Raw genomic sequence first — 20,677 nt, forward strand, 5'->3', positions numbered from 1 at the left:
CTGTCCAATCAAGGCAAACAGTGACGTTGGCTTCACCAAGGCCTCTCCCCGCTGTGGGAGATCTATAAATTACGACACCAACCTCAGGGTAGCGTGCTGAGAGGGTGAGCAATTGAGCTGGAAAGTGAGTCATCTGGTGAGCTGGAAAGTGAGTCGTCTTGGGAGTGAGCTGGAATCCCTTGTCCCCACCTCTGGACAGCTCCGCTCTTCTCGACTCGGGCTCTTTCGCAGACACCATCTCCACGCGAGCAGCCGTGGACCGAGCCGCACGTCCATTAGCGGGTGCCGCACCACGGAGCACCCCTTCCCTCCAACGTTCGGGTACCCGAGAGAACTGCGATCTCAGCTCACCTCCCTCTCTGGCTGCGGGGGTCCTTTGCAAACATCTGGGTTTATTTTCGCCTGAGTGTGTGGTGCCGTCTTTAAGTAGAATTGCATGTGTTTTTATTTGATTATTATAAATCTTGCCTGTTTTATTCTCGCGACGAGTCTGCTCTGTGTCTCCTTTGTAAGTTGCTGTAAAATTGTCGCACTACATCTTTCTCTCATCTCTCCCCTGCATAATACCCCCATGAAACCTGTTTCCTGTTCCACATATTTTTCCTCGCTTCATTGTAAATAAATTATTGTAGAAATGTTCCCAGTTCGTTTTCGTCTTTTCCCTCATTGGTCCAGCATGGTTCGGATCTGAGTTTTAGCCGGGTCTTTATTCCCGATATTCTGTTCATTCTAGCCAGTACGTCCTTGGTAGTAACGCTCGGCTGCATCCGATCCGGAAAGGTGGTTGGTAGTTGGTAATTGGTGGAGTGATCCGGATCGGGCAAGGCTTACCGAGGGCGTGGTTCCCCTGTAGACGACACTGCGTGGTTAATTAGGTTAATTGGTTCTCGACAAAAAGACCCTACGCTACACGGTGGAGGTATTGGCGTCCACGGTCGGTTAAACCACCCGCCGCCTCACGGAATTATGAATGAGCGATGGCCTACAATTCCGGGAGTCTGGTGGGAGACAACGTAACTTCCTCCACCTAGCGGTCGCTCTCGTCACCGGTCCCTGGCCCGCAACAATATGCTTGCAAGTAAACGATGATTTAATTTCTCATTTTCTGACAGTTGTAGTATTGTTATGAATAGTTAGCTCACCTGGAATGTATGTCCGGTGAACTTTTGGTATGGCGTGTCCGTCCATCACAAATTCTTGCAACTTCTTCTCTGAAACGACACATACAATTTCGATGGAACTTTACCACAACATTCATCACCGTGTATGTGCCAAAGTTTGTTCATGGCATGAAAAAAATCGGGCCCTAATGGGGTCGACCGGGGTTGTCCCTCAAAATCGCTATTTGCTTTCTTCTCAGAAACTACACATGCAATTCGGATGAAACTTGACCACAACCTTCATCACCCGTGATGTACCCAAGCTTGTTAACAGAATTAAAAAAAATATATTGGTGTTTACTTTCTTCTCTGTTACATATTTTGTGGGTCATCCATATGCCTACCAGTTGTTCCCTGGTTATCTTATCCAGCCGCTACCAGGTGAGCACCCAGGGGTATTGTCCCTATGTTTAAATAATGTAATCGGTGTTTTTTTTTGATGAACCACACACACACTTGTGTCTCGGAAAGACTGTTTTGAATTTGCTCAGAATGCCATGTGTACCTCTGAAAACCGAAGGGTGCATGAATTGCACGTGCTAAATGATTAATGCCCATGTCAATTACTTAACGTGTAAACTTGCAATCAGATGTTCTGCACATCCCTCATGCCAAAAAGGCTGGAACAGTCTTTCAACAATGACATTATCTATTCTACAAGTTTGCTTTTTTATGGTGAAAAGTATAAATCGCTGAACAGTCACTCATTAAAAAAAAGTGATAGTGGCAGATTTGTCATGCTCGAAAGACGTATCCTAAGTGTTGGACCAGTTCTTCATTTTATCAGTCTGCAGCGAGGGAAGAGGCTGCTTCCTTGCCTATCTGCGGATGAGATACTATAGCAGAGGGTGGAGTCATCAGCAAAAGGGATGAGCAGAATTTTCCAGAGAATTGGAAAGATCACTGAATAAAATGAGGAACAAGACTGGGCCCAAGATACTGCCTTGTGGAATTCTGGCCTGAACTGGGAGAGGATCCTGTTGAGAGGCATACTCTAACTACCAGAGTGGATGGAGTCAGTAAACCCTGAGAAGAGGGTGCCTTGGATGCCATAGGCAGAGAGTTGGGGGAGCAAGGTGGGGTGCCTGATTGTGTCAAATGAAATTTTGCTGGTCTCTGTCAATTTTTGGAAGTTTAACCAAAACAGGGTTACTGAAAGAAGGACATATATCCTAGAGTTGCATGGACAAGGTCTGAGGGTTGAGAGATCAAGAGTGGAGGGAGCAGGACACGAAGATATGCAGTAAAAACACTGACCTGCAACTTGCATAGTGCTCGTGCCCAATATGCCCTTCCTTGTTTTCATGGTCTTTTCCCCTCTACCTCTATCTTTCCTTTTTGATTTATGGCAATGTTACGAGGTGTGTTTGCCCTTAAAATTGCAGGAAATTAGAGATCACCTTGTTTGTCTGATTTAGGAATGAAGAGAGTATTGAAATGCACATGAACGTTTCTCCATGGCTTGGAAGAACGGAAAGAGATTTTGACCTTCCTGGAAAAGATTTTATCCAAGTAAGGCACCATAAAGGTGCTTTTTTGAATGATATATACATTGAATAAAGATGTCCATTTTATGATTACTCTTCAGACTCTTTCAATGTTGTAGAGTTGATTGTGCTTATTCTTTTCTTTCTTAGGATAAGAGTGTGTGGATGGAAAATTCACTTGGAGGGATTAATTCTCCTCGAAGGCTTGGTGAGCATATCATCAGAGATATTACAGGGATTATGTAGCATTACTCTGCTGTTTGATCTATAATGAAAGATTTAATGATACCCAGATATGCCAAAAAAAAATGACCGTTTTTACAGCCATTTTTCCTTGCTGTGCAGGGGTTGGGCTTTTTCTTGAGGCAATGTTTTATGGCCGGATGCCCTTCCTGATGCCAACCCTGGTCACCTCTTACGACACACAGGGATATGGTACACCTATTCTAACCGGGGCATACACCGGGACCAGTACACTGGTACTCATTTCGCCGACCTCGGAAGGATGACAGGCTGAGTCAACCCCCTGGTGTTAATTCAGCAGCCAACGGGGCTTGAACTCAGGACCCTGGGATCCCAAGCCGCCACCCTAACCACTAAGCCAACACCAGGCTTCGATACCCAGATATGCCAAATGTTGGAAAACTAAAATTGTAATTGTTACTCAAATTTTGCCTGTGTCATGCTGGAACAGTTCTTCACATGGTAAAAACTAGAATGGCATACATTTTGTATCCCAGTGATAGTCCGGACTTGAATCCGGATCTGAACCAAAATCACATTGGCTTGTTCTTGTCACCTAACCAACTCATCCACAACTTTTTCACATATTGTGCTATATATAATTTTTGGCCCCATCTCTCAATGTGGTGAAGAATCACTCTAAAAATTGAAGTATCTGGATCCGGGTCGTCACCAAAGTCTAATCGATTCGTCCTCGTCACACAATCAACCTGTCCACAAAGTGTCATCCAAATCCATCCATGACTTTTTCAGATATCCTGTTCACAGACAAACAAACAGACGGCCAAAAATACAACCTCCGTCTACCTTTGCTGGTGGAGTTAATTATACGATTCTGTTTATAACAAATGGAAAAAAAAACATTTCACTGGCGATTAAAGGTAAAATACTGAAATACCTGACTTCCACAGATATTGCATTTGAATTCATGGGAATTGCTGATTAAATTTTCTCTCAAACACCAACGTTGTACAATATTGTGAAGATGTACAGTGCGTTCAGAAAGTATTCACACCCCTCGACTTTTGTCACATTTTGTTGTTACAGCCTGAATTTAAAATGGATTAAGTTGAAAAATTTTTTGCCACCGATCGACACAAAATACCTCTTAATGACGAAGTGCAAACATGTTTTTCGAAATTTTTACAAATTAATTAAAAATGAAAAGGTGAAATCTCTTGCATCAATAAGTATTCCACCCCTTTGCTATAACACTCCAAATTGAGCTCAGGTGCATCCAATTTCCTTTGATCATCCTTGAGATGTCTCTGCAACTTGATTGGAGTCCACCTGTGGCCAATTAAATTGATCAGACATAACTTAGAAACACACTTTTCTATATGAGGTCCCACATTTGACAGTGCATGTCAGAGCAGAAACTCCACCATGAAACTTAAGGAACTCTCCATAGAACTCTGAGATAGAATTGTGAGGATGCATAGATCTGTGAAAGGGTATAAAACAATTTCTAAAGTGTGGAAAGTTCCCAAGACTACAGTAAGCTTCATCATTCGGAAATGGAAGGAATATGGAACTACCCTGACTCTTCCTAGAGCTGGCCATCTGACCAAACTGAGCAACTGGGCAAGAAGGACTTTGATCAGGGAAGTGACCAAGGACCCAATGACCACTCTGACAGAACTACAGAGTTCCTTGGCTAAGATTGGAGAACCTGCCAGAAGGGCAACAATCTCTGCAGCACTTCATAAATCTAGGCTTTATGGAGGAGTGTTCAGATGGAATCCACTTCTGAGAAAAAGGCACATGACTGCATGCTTGGAGTTTGCAAAAAGGCACGTGAAAGATTCTCAGAGCATGAGGAAAAAGATTCTCTGGTGTGATGAGATGAAAATTGAACTCTGGCCTGAATGCAAAGCACTACATCTGGTAGAAATCAAGCACAGCTCGTCACCCCCCTCTGACACCATTCCTACCGTGAAACATGGTGGTGGCAGCATCATGCGATGGGGATGATTTTCAGCGGCAGGGTCTGGGAGACTTGTAAAGATAGAGGGAACAATAAATGGAGCCAAATACAGGCAAATACTCGAGGAAAACCTGCTTCAGTGCAAGAGACCTTAGACTGTGGTGAAGATTTAGTTCCAACAGGACAATGACTCCAAGCATACAGCAAGATCAACATTGGAATGGCTGCAGAACAAGAAAATGAAAGTCCTCAAGTGGCTGAGCCAAAGCTCAGACTTGAGAATCCCATTGAGAATCTGAGTAAAGACTTGAGGTTGCTGTTCACCGACACTCCTCATCTAACTTGCAGAGCTTGAGCACATCTGCAAGGAATAATGGGTGAAAATCCCCAAATCCAGATGTGCAAAGCTGATACAAACATACACAAAGAAACTTGAAACTGTAATCACTGCCAAAGGTGTCTCTACTAAGTATTCGCTCAGAGGGTTGAATACGTATTGATGCAAGACATTTCACCTTTTCATTTTTAATTAATTTGAAAAATTTCTGAAAACATGTTTTCACTTTGTCATGATGGGGTATTTTGTGTAGATTCATGACAAAAAAATGTAAATTCAATCCATTTTAAATTCAGACTGTAATACAACAAAATGTAACAAAAGCTGAGGGGTGTGAATACTTTCTGAAGGCACTGTGATCTCACCATTCTATGAACTCAAAACATACTCTTCAATGACATGCATTATGTCTGAGTGAGTGAAGGGTTATGTATTCCACCAAAACAATGTAAGGTTTGTGTCTTCAATTGTGAAGGCTCCAGGGCCAAGAAAAAAGGAAGGCACATATCATTTATGATGTCAGAGAGTGAGGGAGAGTGTGTGGTGCTTAGGTGGTTGTCTTGGGAATTGTGTTCTCTGCATCTTGTGCAATAAATTATCTTTTAAATAATGACTTGCCTTGTATTTCCACAATTTTGTCACAACAATGATCATGTTCAGTTGGGATTCCTTATGTGTTAAAATTACTGTAATCCTGTTTTATAACATGCACGGTATTAAGCTTTGCCGGATCACAGGCCAACGACAACGATAACCGCTCAACGCTGGCTTGTGAAAAATAGTGATAGTTTGGCTGTCCTTGATGTCTTGGGCTTCAATGTGACGGTAACCATGTCATTCCATCCATCCATTGGGACCATACTCTGTGCAGAGCTTCCTCAGCAGTCTCCTTGACTATTGGGTACAATCCTGGACAGGTCGCCACTCTGACTCAAGATACCAGTAAGCTGGCACTCATTTTGCCGATCTCGGAAGGATGACAGGCAGGGTCAACCCCATCTAGTATTAATTCAACAGCAAGTGGGATTTGAACTCGGGATTCTAGGATCCCAAGTCCACCACCCTAACCATGAAGCCAACACCAGGCATAACCATGTCATTGTCGTTCCATCATGTGAGAAGGTTGCAGTCCACGCAATAATATATTGTTGTTGTTTTTATTATTATTTTGGGACAGTGAGGCATCCTTGGTTAACAAAGCTCTTCCTTATTCTGAATTGGTTAGGCTTCTGGTTTCCTTTTTCATGTGGTTCCATAATATTGTTTTGGCTTTTTTGTGTCAGAACTTCACACACAGGATGGTGTGGAAGCCAAGTCATACCAGAATATCTACAGAGAGAGGAATCTGGGGTCAAGGGCTCCACACACCATTCTTCTGGGAGATTTGCTGAGCCTATTAAGTGATGAATTGGTCCATTTGGCGGGGAAGGAGCCAGAAGGAAGCTTCAGTGATCCACGCATGCTCGCATTGGCCATGGAACAGCAACAAGCCCGAGCTGAGGTGTAGATTTATGAATTGATTGCATATTGATTGATTGCAAGTAGAGTGCTTTGATTGTCTTTAACGGATCAATTAATTATTGTAATTTACATATAGCATGTCGATAGAGGTATCGTGTTATATATTATGTAATTGGTGTGGACGAAGTTTGTCCCTGATAAATTGAACAAGGTTTGTCCCTTATAAATCGCAGTGCGGTAATCTTCATCATGATTTAAGCAGCACTTGTATGAAAGGAAAGAAGAGTCTTGCATGGGCTTGTATGAGCATTGTTTGACCATTCATCTGTTTATTAAAGGCTTATCAGTTGAAATGCTTATCCCCTGATGCAATTTGTTGTTTTACGCTATGTTACCCCACCAGCTGCGTGTTGAGGCATTACACCAGATTCTAACTATTATTGCTGGGATGGAGGCAAAGGAAGGGGAAGAGCATTTAGGTCTTGGTTCAAGCCCCGGGTCTCCCATGGTACGAGCTGTTGCACTTCTCACATCAGTGCGTTTGCAGTTCTTGGCCGGGTGTTTTGGTCTCGGTGTGATCAGCTCTCCTGGACAAGACAGCCACAGCTTACAGCTTCACCATTACCAGGTGCTTTGCATGCACTGCCAACCTTTTGCTTAAGTAATTTGAAGACCTTCTCCACGTTGCTTCCAATTTGGTTTTTTGAATTTCCTCTGATGTTACGTTGCTGCCGTGGTCATGCTCCTTATCCCTTGCTCATAGGATTCCATCGCTTCAGCAAGGTTTGACACGCGGAAGGAGATCCAGATGCTCGTGCATCGCATTTACCAGCACTTGTCCTCAATGCTGGAGAATGGCCTGCAAGCCAACAAGCACCATATCGGCAAGTGCACATTTTTTTTTCTTGTTGTCTTTTTATCGTATGAGTTAATTAGTGGTTTGTTTTCTGCATTTCCTCATTGATATGCAGACTATAGAGCCTTTGTGAGGCTCCTATTGCTTGGGTCAAGTGAAAGTGCAGGTGAAGAAGAAGAGGCACACATTGGATGTGGCCATTGAGATGTAATTTTTTTTTAAACCATCCTATTACTCTTACTATTGTGTTTGCATGCTGTTTTCCATCACTGGCCTTAAAATGCCATTCTAGATCTCCATCTCACGTATTGGGTCCCAGAGAACTACAATAGCTTCCAGCAACTGTTCCCAACATAATGGATATACAGTGGGGAGAACAAGTATTTGATACACTGCCGATTTTGCAGGTTTTCCCACTTAAGGCCCGGTCACACCTTGACGTTTTAGCCAGCGATGGCAACGTATTAAAATGTATGTAAAACGCTGGCTGACGTTGAACTTTTGATGTTTTTTTTTAAAGATTCGGACGTATTCATAACGAGTTGGTCGTATGCATAACATATTAGTAATGGACACAGAACGTTTCGTTGTGTTATAGATAACTTATACCAATGAATGCTGAACCTGTTGTCGGCCTACACAACCGATGCCCAACGGTAGTCTAACTTCGGCATAGCGCGTTGCACGCATCGCCGACGATGTCGTGACGTAGCCTATTAAAAGGTTTACGCACAACGATTCGAATCATAACTGCCGTAGAAATGGAAGTGTCAACATCGCGGTCACACCTTGGCGATCTTGCCAGCGTATGCCGACCTAAGAAAAATGTGTCTAAAACGTTGGGGCACGTCAAATACGGTTTGAGTAAGTTTGGTATACGTGAGTAGAACGCTAAAGTACGCTATCATACGTCGTAGTAAGTAGAGTACGTCAAGAAATTTTAAACATGTTCAAAATTTTACGACGTACTCGGCGTATGACACACGTTCCGCATGTGATGGGGATAAGTTTTACACACGATATGTGGACGCTTGCACACGTCCACAAAGGCTACTTATATGCTACTCATAAGTCGAAACACGTCGCGGTAATGTCTTCTTTCCGCGAAACTTATTTCTAACTTAAGTTTGACGTACTTTGAACCAATTCTTTACGTAGTCCCAACACACATCGACGTATGTAGACGTATTCCAATGACGTCTTCCGGTCGACAAAAAAAAATAAATGAACGTGTTTCTAGGTTACAACTGCCATATAAAGACGTGTTCCCAGCGGTTTTGGGAATTGGTATATAAAAATGCTGCTCATAAAAGGGGAACCCAACAGTGTTTTCGAGTCCTTTTTGAGTCTATGTCCATGTCAGCAGTAACAGTATCAGTATTAGTATTGGTAGTAGTTTGTTAATGTTGGCAGTAGTAGGTGAGTGTGAGGGGGAGGGTGTGGGTTATGATGGATCCTCCTTGCGTCCGCGTGTCCACGGGTAGGTTCATAGGCTGCCACTCAACGATTTAAATGGCTGCATCTCCACTATTGAAAGTAGACGCTTGCGCTCAACAATTCGATTTTTTTTTACACTCAACTACTTTTAAACGGTACCACCCAGCTATTTTCATTGTTTACAATGAACGATTTAAATTGCTGTCACTCGCCTTTGTTTTTTGACGCTGGCGCTTGGAAATTTTAATCGTTTCTATTGAACGTGCTAAATCGCTGAAACCCCACTATTGAAAGTAGACGCTTGCGCTCAACAATTGGATTTTTTTTACACTCAACGACTTTTAAACGGTACCACTCAACAATTTTCATTGTTTACAATGAACGATTTAAATTGCTGTCACTCGCCTTTGTTTTTTGATGCTGGGGTTTGGAAATTTGAAGCGTTTCTTCTGAACGTGTTAAAACGCTCAAACTCGACTATTTTAAATAGACGCTGCCGATGGACAATTGGAATCATAGCCAAGCTAGACATCGAAGTGTGAACATCCTCGTCATGCCAAAGAAAAGTTTGAAGAATGCTGCAAATAAGTGTTCTGGCCGTGGCCGTGGACGCTGACACAAGGACGATCCATTATACCGACGTCTTTCAGCCTATGAGTAACTTAAAAGTAACGTCTGTCGATGTGTGGCAACGATCGCGTAACGTGCCAACAACACGTTAATCATAGGTTAGAAATAAGTTTCGGGTACGCTAAACATTACCTCGGCATGTCTCAACTTATGATTAACTTGCAAGTAGCATGTGTTGACGTCTGTCAACGATCGCAGACCGTGCATACAACTTGTGGCCAGCGTAGCGGAACGTGTGAGTCATACATCGTGAAATTTCAAGCATGAAAAAATTTGAGGACAACCGAAAATTCAACGTTTAAAGCCAGCGTACAACGACGTATGGCAGTGTTTTTCAGCGTGTTCTCAATGTTATCAAAACTTACCCATAACGTATTCAACGTGTGTCAGCGTTTTAGAAAAAAAATTCAAAAATCGGCATACGTTGGCTAAAACGTCAAGGTGTGACCGGGCCTTTACAAAGCACGTAGAGGTCTGTAATTTTTTTATCATAGGTACACTTCAACTGTGAAAGACGGAATCTAAAACAAAAATCCTGAAAATCACATTGTATGATTTTTAAAGAATTAATTTGCATTTTATTGCATGAAATAAGTATTTGATCACCTACCAACCAGTAAGAATTCCGGCTCTCATAGACCTGTTAGTTTTGTCTTTAAGAAGCCCTCCCAGTCTCCACTCATTACCTGTATTAACTGCACCTGTTTGAACTGGTTATCTGCATAAAAGACAGCTGTCCACACTCAATCAATCAGACTCCAACCTCTCCACAATGGGCAAGACCAGAGAGCTGTCTAAGGACATCAGGGACAAAATTGTAGACTTGCACAAGGCTGGGATGGGCTACAAGACAATAGGCAAGCAGGTCAGGTCAGGTCAGGTCAGGTATGGGAGCATGTGCCAGAACAGCGCGTCGCTGCGTCCACTTTCCACCGGTACTCCAGGGGCCTCCGTCTGGCCATCCCCCAGGCAGATGCCAGGCCCATCCCCATCTCCTTGAGATGATGGTCAACCTGCTGCAACCACGAGGCACGTGGTCGGCCCACTGGCCTCCTCCACTCATGAGACTCCCTCGCTGAGAGAATCTGCTGAGCAGGATCAGCATCAGGAAAACGAGCCACATGTCCATACAGCCGCAACTGATGCTCATAGGCAAGCAGCTTGGTGAGAAGGCATCAACTCTTGGCGCAATTATTAGAAAATGGAAGAAGTTCAAGATAACAGTCAATCTCCCTCGGTCTGGGGCTCCATGCAAGATCTCACCTCGTGGAGCCTCAATGATCATGAGATGTGAGGGATAAGCCCAGAACTACACGGCAGGACCTGGTCAATGACCTGAAGAGAGCTGGGACCACAGTATCAAAGAAAACCATAAGTAACACACTACGCCGTCATGGATTATAATCCTGCAGCGCACGCAAGGTCCCTCTTCTCAAGCCAACGCATGTCCAGGCCCGTCTGAAGTTTGCCAATGACCATCTGGATGATCCAGAGCAGGAATGGGAGAAGGTCATGTGGTCTGATGAGATCAAAATAGAGCTTTTTGGTTTAAACTCCACTCGCCGTGTTTGGAAGAAGAATAAGGATGAGTACAACTCCAAGAACACCATCCCAACCGTGAAGCATGTAGGTGGAAACATCATTCTTTGGGGATGCTTTTCTGCAAAGGGGACAGGACAACTGCACCGTATTGAGGGGAGGATGGATGGGGCCATGTATCGCGAGATCTTGGCCAACAACCTCCTTCCCTCAACAAGAGCATTGAAGATGGGGCGTGGCTGGGTCTTCCAGCATGACAACGACCCGAAACACACAGCCAGGGCAACTAAGGAGTGGCTCCGTAAGAAGCATCTCAAGGTCCTGGAGTGGCCTAGCCAGTCTCCAGACCTGAACCCAATAGAAAATCTTTGGAGGGAGCTGAAAGTCTGTGTTGCCCAGCGACAGCCCCGAAACCTGAAGGATCTGTAGAAGATCTGTATGGAGGAGTGGGCCAAAATCCCTGCTGCAGTCTGTGCAAACCTGGTTAAGAACTATAGGAAACGTCTGATCTCTGTAATTGCAAACAAAGGTTTCTGTACCAAATATTAAGTTCTGTTTTTCTGATGTATCAAATACTTATTTCATGCAATAAAATGCAAATTAATTATTTAAAAATCATACAATGTGATTTTCAGGATTTTTGTTTTAGATTCCGTCTTTCACAGTTGAAGTGTACCTATGATAAAAATTACAGACCTCTACGTGCTTTGTAAGTGGGAAAACCTGCAAAATCGGCAGTGTATCAAATACTTGTTCTCCCCACTGTATATTTACAATGTCAAGCAGATTCGTTCATGCATCAAGGTTGAACTGCAGCGCAGCCAAATGCTTTTATAGCAAGTATTTATGCTGAAACGTGTACACCTGCATCTTCACCATCATTCCAACTCATGTGAACAGCCCTCTGGCTCTGCATATATAAATGCTCATTTTCGATTGCATGTTTCCTTGATAGTATTCCTTTTTTGACCACTCAGCACGTGCTGTATCATAAAGTACCTGCATACATGCTGTAAATTATATTCACATTTTAAATGAGCAATGCTTTGATGTCAGTTTCCGATATGATTGACCAAACATTAAAGTCTTCGTCTTTTGGTTGTACTTATTTTATTTCAAGTCCTCTCAACACTTAGGTTCAAGTACTGAACTAAATGACTGTAGGAGTTAAATTTTAACCACCGCCCCATGAAGGTGGACGGGGGTTATGTTTTCACCCCTGTCTGTGTATCTGTCTATGAGCAGGATATCTCAAAAAGTCATGGACGGATTCCATCTGAATTTGGTAGACAGGTTGCGTGTGTGACAAGGACAAATTTGTTCAATTTTGGTGAAGATCCGGATCCAGATGCGAGTAATTTTTTTTGTTGTTGTGGGTTTTTTCCCAAGTGATTCATCATCATTGAGAGATGGGGCCAAAAACGATGTATAGGAGGATATCTCAGTTGTGGACAAGTTTTGACAAAACTTGGTGGGTGAGTTGGGTAGGTGATCAGAAAAACCCGATTAGATTTCGCTGAATGTCTGTATACAGACCCGGCCTATCAGTGGGATAGAAAACATAAACTGTTCAGCCTGGCAGAGGTATGCGCTCTCATGAGTGCCAAACTAGTTAGTCCATCCCTCGTGTAGTGGGAGATGGGATTTTGCATTCGTGTGTGTGTATGTGTCTTTGTCTGTGTGTGTCTCTCCAGGCCATAACGTTTTTACCTTTTGAACTTTTGTCATCAAATTTTTAACAAAGCTTTATTTTGAGAACATGGAGAAGATAAATTAATCATTTGGTCAATGGTCAGCATCACCTAAAATTGACAGTTTTCATCCAATTGACTTGAAATCTTAATCATTTGACCTTTTGTTATCAAATTTTCAAGAAAGCTTTATTTGAGAATATAGAAAAGACAAATTAAGAATTTGGTCAAAAGGTCAAGGTACCATTGAGCATTCATCTGAAAAAGAAGAAGAAGAAGTCCGAAAACAAAGCAGACAAGCTTTGCTCTCTAGTTAAGTATGTATTTATCAAGGGAGTAGTGAGTGCATCAAACAAATTACCAGTTGTACTTTGCAAGCCAGCTGGTGGTACTATTTTTTTCAAATGTGTAATTATGGTCCAAGGAGCTTATGCCATGGCTCATTTGTCCATTCTTCCATCAGTCTGTGTCTGTTGGTGTTTTGAATTGGGAGATTTCGGTGAAAATTGTCAGTAATTTCCTTATGATGGTCAAGTTTATTGGTATCATTCCTCAACTTGTATTTTAAAGTCATTTTGTGAGTAAAAGCCCTTTCAATTATTTTTCAAATGTTAAGTGTTGAATTTTGATACTCAACTTTATTTCCAGACCACAATGAAGATGCATCAAAAATGTTTGGGCCTAGATTAGCAAGAGTTATGGGGGTTGTTTTAACAACTTGTCCCAGCAGCTTAAAATGCTGTCTAAAGGCCCGGTCACACCTTGACGTTTTAGCCAGCGATGGCAACGTGTTAAAATTTATGTAAAACGCTGGCTTACGTTGAACTTTTGATGTTTTTTTTTAAAGATTCGGACGTATTCATAGCGACTTGGTCTTATGTATAACACATTGGTAACTACACAGAACGTTTCGTTGTGTTATAGATAACTTATACCAACGAATGCTGAACCTGTTGTCGGCCTACACAACCGATGCCCAACGATAGTCTAACTCAGGCATAGCGCGTTGCACGCATCGCTGACGATGTCGTGGCGTAACCTATTAAAAGGCTGACGCACAACGATTCAAATCATAACTGCCGTAGAAATGGAAGGGTCAAAATCGCAGTCACACCTTGGCGATCTTGCCAGCGTATGCCGACGTAACAAAAAGTGTGTCTAAAACGTTGGGGCACGTCGAATACGGTATGGGTAAGTTTGGTATGCGCGAGTAGAACACTAAATACGCTATCATAAGTCGTAGTAAGTAGAGTACGTCAAGAAATTTTGAACATGTTCAAAATTTTACGACGTACTCGGCGTATGACACACGTTCGCATGCGATGGGGGATAAGTTTTACACACGATATGTGGACGCTTACACACGTCCACAAAGGCTACTTATAAGCTACTCATAAGTCGAAACACGTCGCGGTAATGTCTTTTTTACGCGAAACTTATTTCTAACTTTTGTTTGACGTGCTTTGAACCAATTATTTACGTAGTCCCAACACACATCGACGTATGTAGACGTATTCCAATGACGTCTTCCGGTCGACAAAAAAAAAAAATGAATGTGTTTCTAGCTTACAACTGCCATATAAAGACGTGTTCCCAGCGGTTTTGGGAATTGGTATATAAAAATGGTGTTCATAAAAGGGGAACCCAACAGTGTTTTCGAGTTCCTTTTTGAGTCGATGTCCATGTCAGCAGTATCAGTATCAGTATCAGTATCAGTATTAGTATTAGTATTAGTATTAGTAGTAGTTTTTTCATGTTGGCAGTAGTAGGTGGGTGTGAGGGGGAGGGTGTGGGTTATGATGGATCGTCCTTGCCTCCGCGTGTCCACGGGTAGGTTCATAGGCTGCCACTCAACGATTTAAATGGCTGCATCTCCACTATTGAAAGTAGACGCTTGCGCTCAACAATTGGATTTTTTTTTACACTCAACGACTTTTAAACGCTACCACTCAGCTAGTTTCATTGTTTATAATGAATGATTTAAATTGCTGTCACTCGCCTTTGTTTTTTTTTTTTGTTTTTGTTTTTTTTGACGCTGGGGTTTGGAAATTTGAAACGTTTCTTCTGAACGTGTTAAAACGCTCAAACTCGACTATTTTAAATAGACGCTGCCGATGGACAATTGGAATCATAGCCAAGCTAGACATCGAAGTGTGAACATCCTCGTCATGCCGAAGAAAAGTTTGAAGAATGCTGCAAATAAGTGTCCTGGCCTTGGCCGTGGACGCTGACGCAAGGACGATCCATTATACCGACGTCTTTCAGCCTATGAGTAACTTAAAAGTAACGTCTGTCGACGTGTGGCAACGATCGCGTAACGTGCCAACAACACGTTAATCATAGGTTAGAAATAAGTTTCGGTTACGCTAAACATTACCTCGGCGTGTCTCAACTTATGATTAACTTACAAGTAGCATGTGTTGACGTCTGTCAACGATCGCAGACCGTGCCTACAACTTGTGGCCAGCGTAGCGGAACGTGTGAGTCATACGCTGGCATACGTCGTGAAATTTCAAGCATGAAAAAATTTGAGGACAACCGAAAAGTACAACGTTTAAAGCCAACGTACAACGACGTATGGCAACGTACTATGACGTATGCCAGCGTGCTCTCAATGTTATCAAAACTTACCCATAACGTATTCAACGTGTGCCAGCGTTTTAGAAAAAAAATTCAAACATCGGCATACGTTGGCTAAAACGTCAAGGTGTGACCGGGCCTTAAAATAAATTTGTCATTCCATTATTTTTCTCCAACCTTTAAAATCTTTATTTCATTTCAATGAATGATATACTTTAACACTGTGGAACACAAATCTCTTCATTGGCACTTTGAAAATCCTTCCGTTTAGCAGTATTTCGAAAAAAAAATTATGGCATTTTAGATCATCTTGACCAATCAAATTTGCTGCTCACAGACCCCACCCATGTCCTTTTTTTCTCAATATTGCATGGGGTGAGGTGCTCTATGACCTCTCCAGGTTTGATTATTTTTTTTCATTGGATTTTTAGATTTGTTGAAATGCTATAATTTGTGTATAAAGCATCTTGCTTCTTACTATCTCATTGGACTTATAGTTTGTTTAGCAGGATTGTGAAATCCATGCATCTTTTCATGGATCATGCAGGTGCCCAGCAGAGGCTCTTGCTCGTCACTGTTTTTGTGTTGAGTGTACGCTACCAACCAGCGGACGTAGCTCTGGCAGTATCCAGCAGCTTACTAGGTGTGCTGTCTGAACTCTGCGGTTCAGACCTCTCTTTGGGACACCCATGGCTGTTTCTGCGCAAACAGGGCTTTTCTCGTCTGGGAATGGCACTGAAGGTGGCCAGCACGCGCCTACTCCAAATTCTGGCAATCACAACTGGGTAGGTCCTCGACCCAATGTGTCTGCACCTTCTCCTTCATGTGCTGTAGACTGGATGCCAACTTTACGTTCTGGTTCTGGTTATGTGTTTGAATTGATATGAAAGGCTTTTTTTCGGACAGTGCAGTCTTTTAAATTGCCTCGGTTAACCAGTCTGATTAACATCATTTACATAAAATCCTTAAAATTATGTTATATTTTAGGAATAGCCAAGACTGTGCAATTAATAAAAAGTGTGTGTGTGTGTGTGTGTGTGTGTGTGTGTGTGTGTGTGTGTGTGTGTGTGTGTGTGTGTGTGTGTGTGTGTGTGTGTGTGTGTGTGTGTGTGTGTGTCTGTCTCTGTGTGTCTGTGTGTTGTTGTTGGAATTGGCTTATTAAGCACTGATTTTTAAGTATGTCCTTGCAGCATGTATGCTGACCGGCTAAGTAGCACAGTGGTGCAGGCTCTGATTGACCTCCTCTGTGGTCAACTCAAGAACCTGCTTGCACAAGCTCAAGGTTCTGCTTTGGACCACAATATTGCTATCCCCAAGTGGATTCCAGAGTACAAGGCTGAGATGGATGCCAAATCTGCTGAAGGTTGAAGATATTCATTTCATTCATTTTATCTTTTGCTTTTCATATTTTCTGTGCTTCAACATGAAAGTAAAACCGAAAAAGAAACTTGATGTCAATTTAAAAATAAATCTATGATGTCTCCTATATTTGCATAATTGAAGGTTATAATACCAAAAGCTGGTACATGTTGCTTTTAATGCTTTTGCCTGATAATTTGTCCTTGTCTCTTGTTCATTCAACTATGAATGAGGTAGGTTCACCTTTAAATACACTACATTGCAATGTGTTTGCTTCTTTAAATAAATAAATGTAAGAATCGGGTCACTTGATTACGTGGCAAACTAACCAGAGCACAGAAGAGATAAAGTCGAAGGTCTCTGACTAGTCTCTACCCTTTCTGTCATCATGCTGGATGGCTTCTCTTTGTCATTCTAAAATCCATTGTGGCATTTTACAGATGACTCCTCCCCGTGCAAGAGAATTCCTCTGCTAAGCAGGCAGTGGCAGTCTCCCTTTCTGCCATACTTTAGAGAATATGCAACTTGTTATCTCCATAGAACATGTAATTTATTGCAGGAAAGACCCATAATTTCACTTTATCCTTCCATAAGGACCAGTTGACAAATTGCCTGAATTATTTCTGTGGTCAGCCTCTGGGACAGGTACCATCTCTTAAGAGCCTGTGCCTCACCATTAGTAATGTCCTCCTTTGGGAAGATCAAATCTCCAAAGGTGGCCCTGCCTCGGAAGTTTCCACAGTGTGAAGTCCTTACTCTGCTGGCTTCTCCTTCATCCAAAGTCTCGTAATATATGGCTCCTTTCTGTGGACTGGTGCTGTTGTTTCCCATCTTCCCTTCCTTAAAGGGGAACCCAAATGCTCAGACCAGATCGATGCTATTTTTTGTGATTAAAAGTCAAAATCTTTTTATCCTTCATGCTTCACCATGACCTCACACCTGGAAGTCAACCACCAGATTTGTATTGTCTTCGGGTTACATCGCGGTACGATTTAACTCAAACGGCAAATAATTTTCGATTTTCCATAAATACTGTACGTCTCGTTGATACGTCCTTGATGGTTGTAGTAAAACAAATCAAGATGGCTTCGTGCTACACCAATAGCTGAAACACTAAGTTTTCCAGAAATTGAACGAGGTTTGACCGAAATACCTCAGTGTGGATCAGGCCTACATAATGTTCGCTTTTGTGCTCAGAACATTCAACAGAGTACTGTTATTAAATGACAGATGGCTGGATCGTGTGGTTATCCAACATGTTTGAGAGAGGATTCCATCCTCATGATATTAAGTGGAAGAAACAGCCATTGCTTGAAACTGTAATACCATCTCTACCCAGCTACCAGCACATGTACACTAGGTGTCCACCCACCAATTAAACCACCAATTATTTTTATGGTCAAATTTGTTTTATGCATTTTGCAAGTATCCTGCTAAGCATGGCATCTTTCTTGTTTGTTTGTTTGTTTATTTATCATCTGCTGCTTTATTAAATTATCTGTCGTACACTTTTATTTATCAGTTTCAAAATTAACGAAACACCTTGTATGAAGAAATCATGATGATTGATAAAACACGATCAGCATATTTTGACTGCATGATTATGGTTGTGAGTGGAGAGGGTGAAGGCAAATCTTGTGTTTTGAATCTCTGAGGCCTCCCCCCCACCCCTTTTTCCTTCCCACTATCCTACTTCCTGCCTCCACACCCCATTGATCTGTACTTTTATTGAGAAAACACTGAACTATATTTATGAAATTTGATGTTATTCTTGTTTTAATTATTGTTGTTTGTTTCCATTTACTTCTTTGTAGTTGGCATGCACCCTATAGGCATCTCGGCTGAGATCCAGCTGGGGGATTTTCTGGTATTCTTGCGTCGTGTCGTATCCTCCAAAGGCATCCAGAGCAGAATAGCTTCTCCAAAGTGGATGGAGGTTCTTTTAAACATTGCAGCACAAAGAAGGCCATCAGGTTGGCTGCATTCTCATTTTTTTTTCCCCACGTAATTGTACATGCAAAGGTGCAGTTATTGTGAAAATATGGTTGTTGTTTTTTAAAGATTAACTACACAGTTTGAACATGTGCATGAACTAATACAAGCAGTATGGATGGTCCTGGCTCATGAAACAGAGTAATTACTTTATTGAAACTTTTGTTTCATCTGCATCAAAGTATGTTTCATCTACATCAAAGCTCATGCAACAAGGAAGTATGATATAGTAATAATTAGAGGGAAATGCTCATGTGACAAGGTAGTATGATAGACTAATAATTAGAGGGAAACACTCATGCAAGAAGGTAGAATCCATCCATCCATCCATCCATCCATTGGGACCATACTCTGTGCAGAGCGTTGGTGCTGCCAAAGCAGTCTCCTTGACTATTGGGCACAATCCTGGACGGGTCGCCACTCCGACACAGGATACCAGCAAGCTGGCACTCATTTTGCCGACCTCGGAAGAATGACAGGCAGAGTCAACCCCACCTGTTTTTAATTCAACAGCAAATGGGATCCCAAGCCCACCACCCTAATCATTAAGCCAATGTCAGGAATAAGAAGGTAGTAATATAACATAATAGACCCCCTTGATCACAGATTTTGATGCAGTCGAAACACTTTGCTACATCACTGGTGATTAATGGTGTGGTCAAGTTTCATCTAAATCATATGTGTAGTTTTGGAGGAGACAGCAAATACTTATTTGGGGGGGGGGTCAAACCCACCCCCTTCACCCTATAGACCCCTTCAATGAGTGCAGATTTTGATGTAGTCGATACACTTTGGTCCATCACCGGTGATGAATGGTGTGGTCAAGTTTCACAGAAATTGTGTGTGTGTAGTTTCGGAGGACACAGCAAATACGTATTTTTGGGTCGTCAAACCCTACCCCCGAAAACACCATCAGGGGGTTAAAAACCTCCTGTAACCCCCTTAATGGGTGCAGATTTTGATGTTTGCGATACACTTTGGTACATCATGTGTGATGAAGGTTGTGGTCAGGTTTCATTGAAATCGTTGTGTAGTTTTGGAGAAGAGAGCTAATACTTATTATTTATTTTTTTTCTTCGGGGGGGGGGGGGGGAAACCCCCATAGACATTTAATGAGCGCATATTTTGAGGCAGTCAACACGCTTTCATTTGGCATCAGATATGAAGCTTGTAGCCAAGTTTCATCAAAATTGTGTGTTTGGTTCAAGCGATAATGACTGAAGTGTTTGTTTATGGACTGACTGACTCACTCACTTATGGACACTGTTTGATTGCATGAGCTCACCTGACTAAAGTCCAGGTTAGCTAATAATTAAAGGGAAATGCTCATGCAACAAGATACTGTAGTATTATTGTGATAATTAGAGGGAAACGGGCAAAAATGGGATGAACAGCCACAACGTTTGAGAGAGAAGAGGAGGTTATGGATAGGTATTGTGATCAGTGTTGGATGACAGTGAGCACCCACATCAAAGGGAAAACCTCTCCTGGATGGATACAGGAAGGGGAAAGTGTGTCTGCTAAAGTGAGTGTCGGTAGATGACAGAGAGACCAAAAAACTGTTGACCATGTAAGCAACACAGTCTTAATTTTGGATATTTGAACAGGTTATATAAATGATGATCAGTTTTGCACTCAAAATATTTATGGAATTCCAGGTGGATAGCAGGTTGTCAAAATGGCCTAAAGGGTATGCGTACTCACGTCAAGGCTGTCTAGCCTGGGTTTGAATCCTGACACAGGTATAAACTGTCATCCCGGGTTTCACAGGCATGGTGATTCATCAATGTATGTGCCGTCCCTCCGATGAACGTTAAACTGGTGTTCTATCTGCCGGCATGGGTTGGTGGGCGATAATGATCCCATGGTGTCCTTTGCAAAGAGTCGATGAGCTATCGCCGGCACCCTGACCAAATTCCAAATTCTTACCCAAACTACTGCTGGGAAGACAATGGCAAACTGCCCAGTACAACCCTTG

The 20,677-nt window shown here is 42.3% G+C and overlaps 1 protein-coding gene across 8 annotated transcripts in view; it reads left to right on the forward strand.

The window, feature by feature from the left end:
• HERC1 (HECT and RLD domain containing E3 ubiquitin protein ligase family member 1) overlaps positions 1-20,677 on the forward strand; it is a 964,782-nt gene that overhangs the window by 132,957 nt on the left and 811,148 nt on the right. For all 8 annotated transcript variants that reach the window (XM_085850311.1, XM_085850306.1, XM_085850308.1 and 5 more), the window contains exons 26-33: positions 2,579-2,672; positions 2,798-2,855; positions 6,438-6,655; positions 7,019-7,243; positions 7,379-7,499; positions 15,896-16,133; positions 16,539-16,711; positions 18,522-18,680. In XM_085850311.1, coding sequence (XP_085706437.1) covers positions 2,579-2,672; positions 2,798-2,855; positions 6,438-6,655; positions 7,019-7,243; positions 7,379-7,499; positions 15,896-16,133; positions 16,539-16,711; positions 18,522-18,680 — 1,286 coding nt within the window. The remainder of the gene's footprint in view (positions 1-2,578; positions 2,673-2,797; positions 2,856-6,437; positions 6,656-7,018; positions 7,244-7,378; positions 7,500-15,895; positions 16,134-16,538; positions 16,712-18,521; positions 18,681-20,677) is intronic.

This window comes from Eptatretus burgeri, chromosome 12 (assembly GCF_056783735.1).
Source record: "Eptatretus burgeri isolate ZD-2024b chromosome 12, Ebu_testis_v1, whole genome shotgun sequence".
Taxonomy (NCBI): Eukaryota; Metazoa; Chordata; class Myxini; order Myxiniformes; family Myxinidae; genus Eptatretus; species Eptatretus burgeri.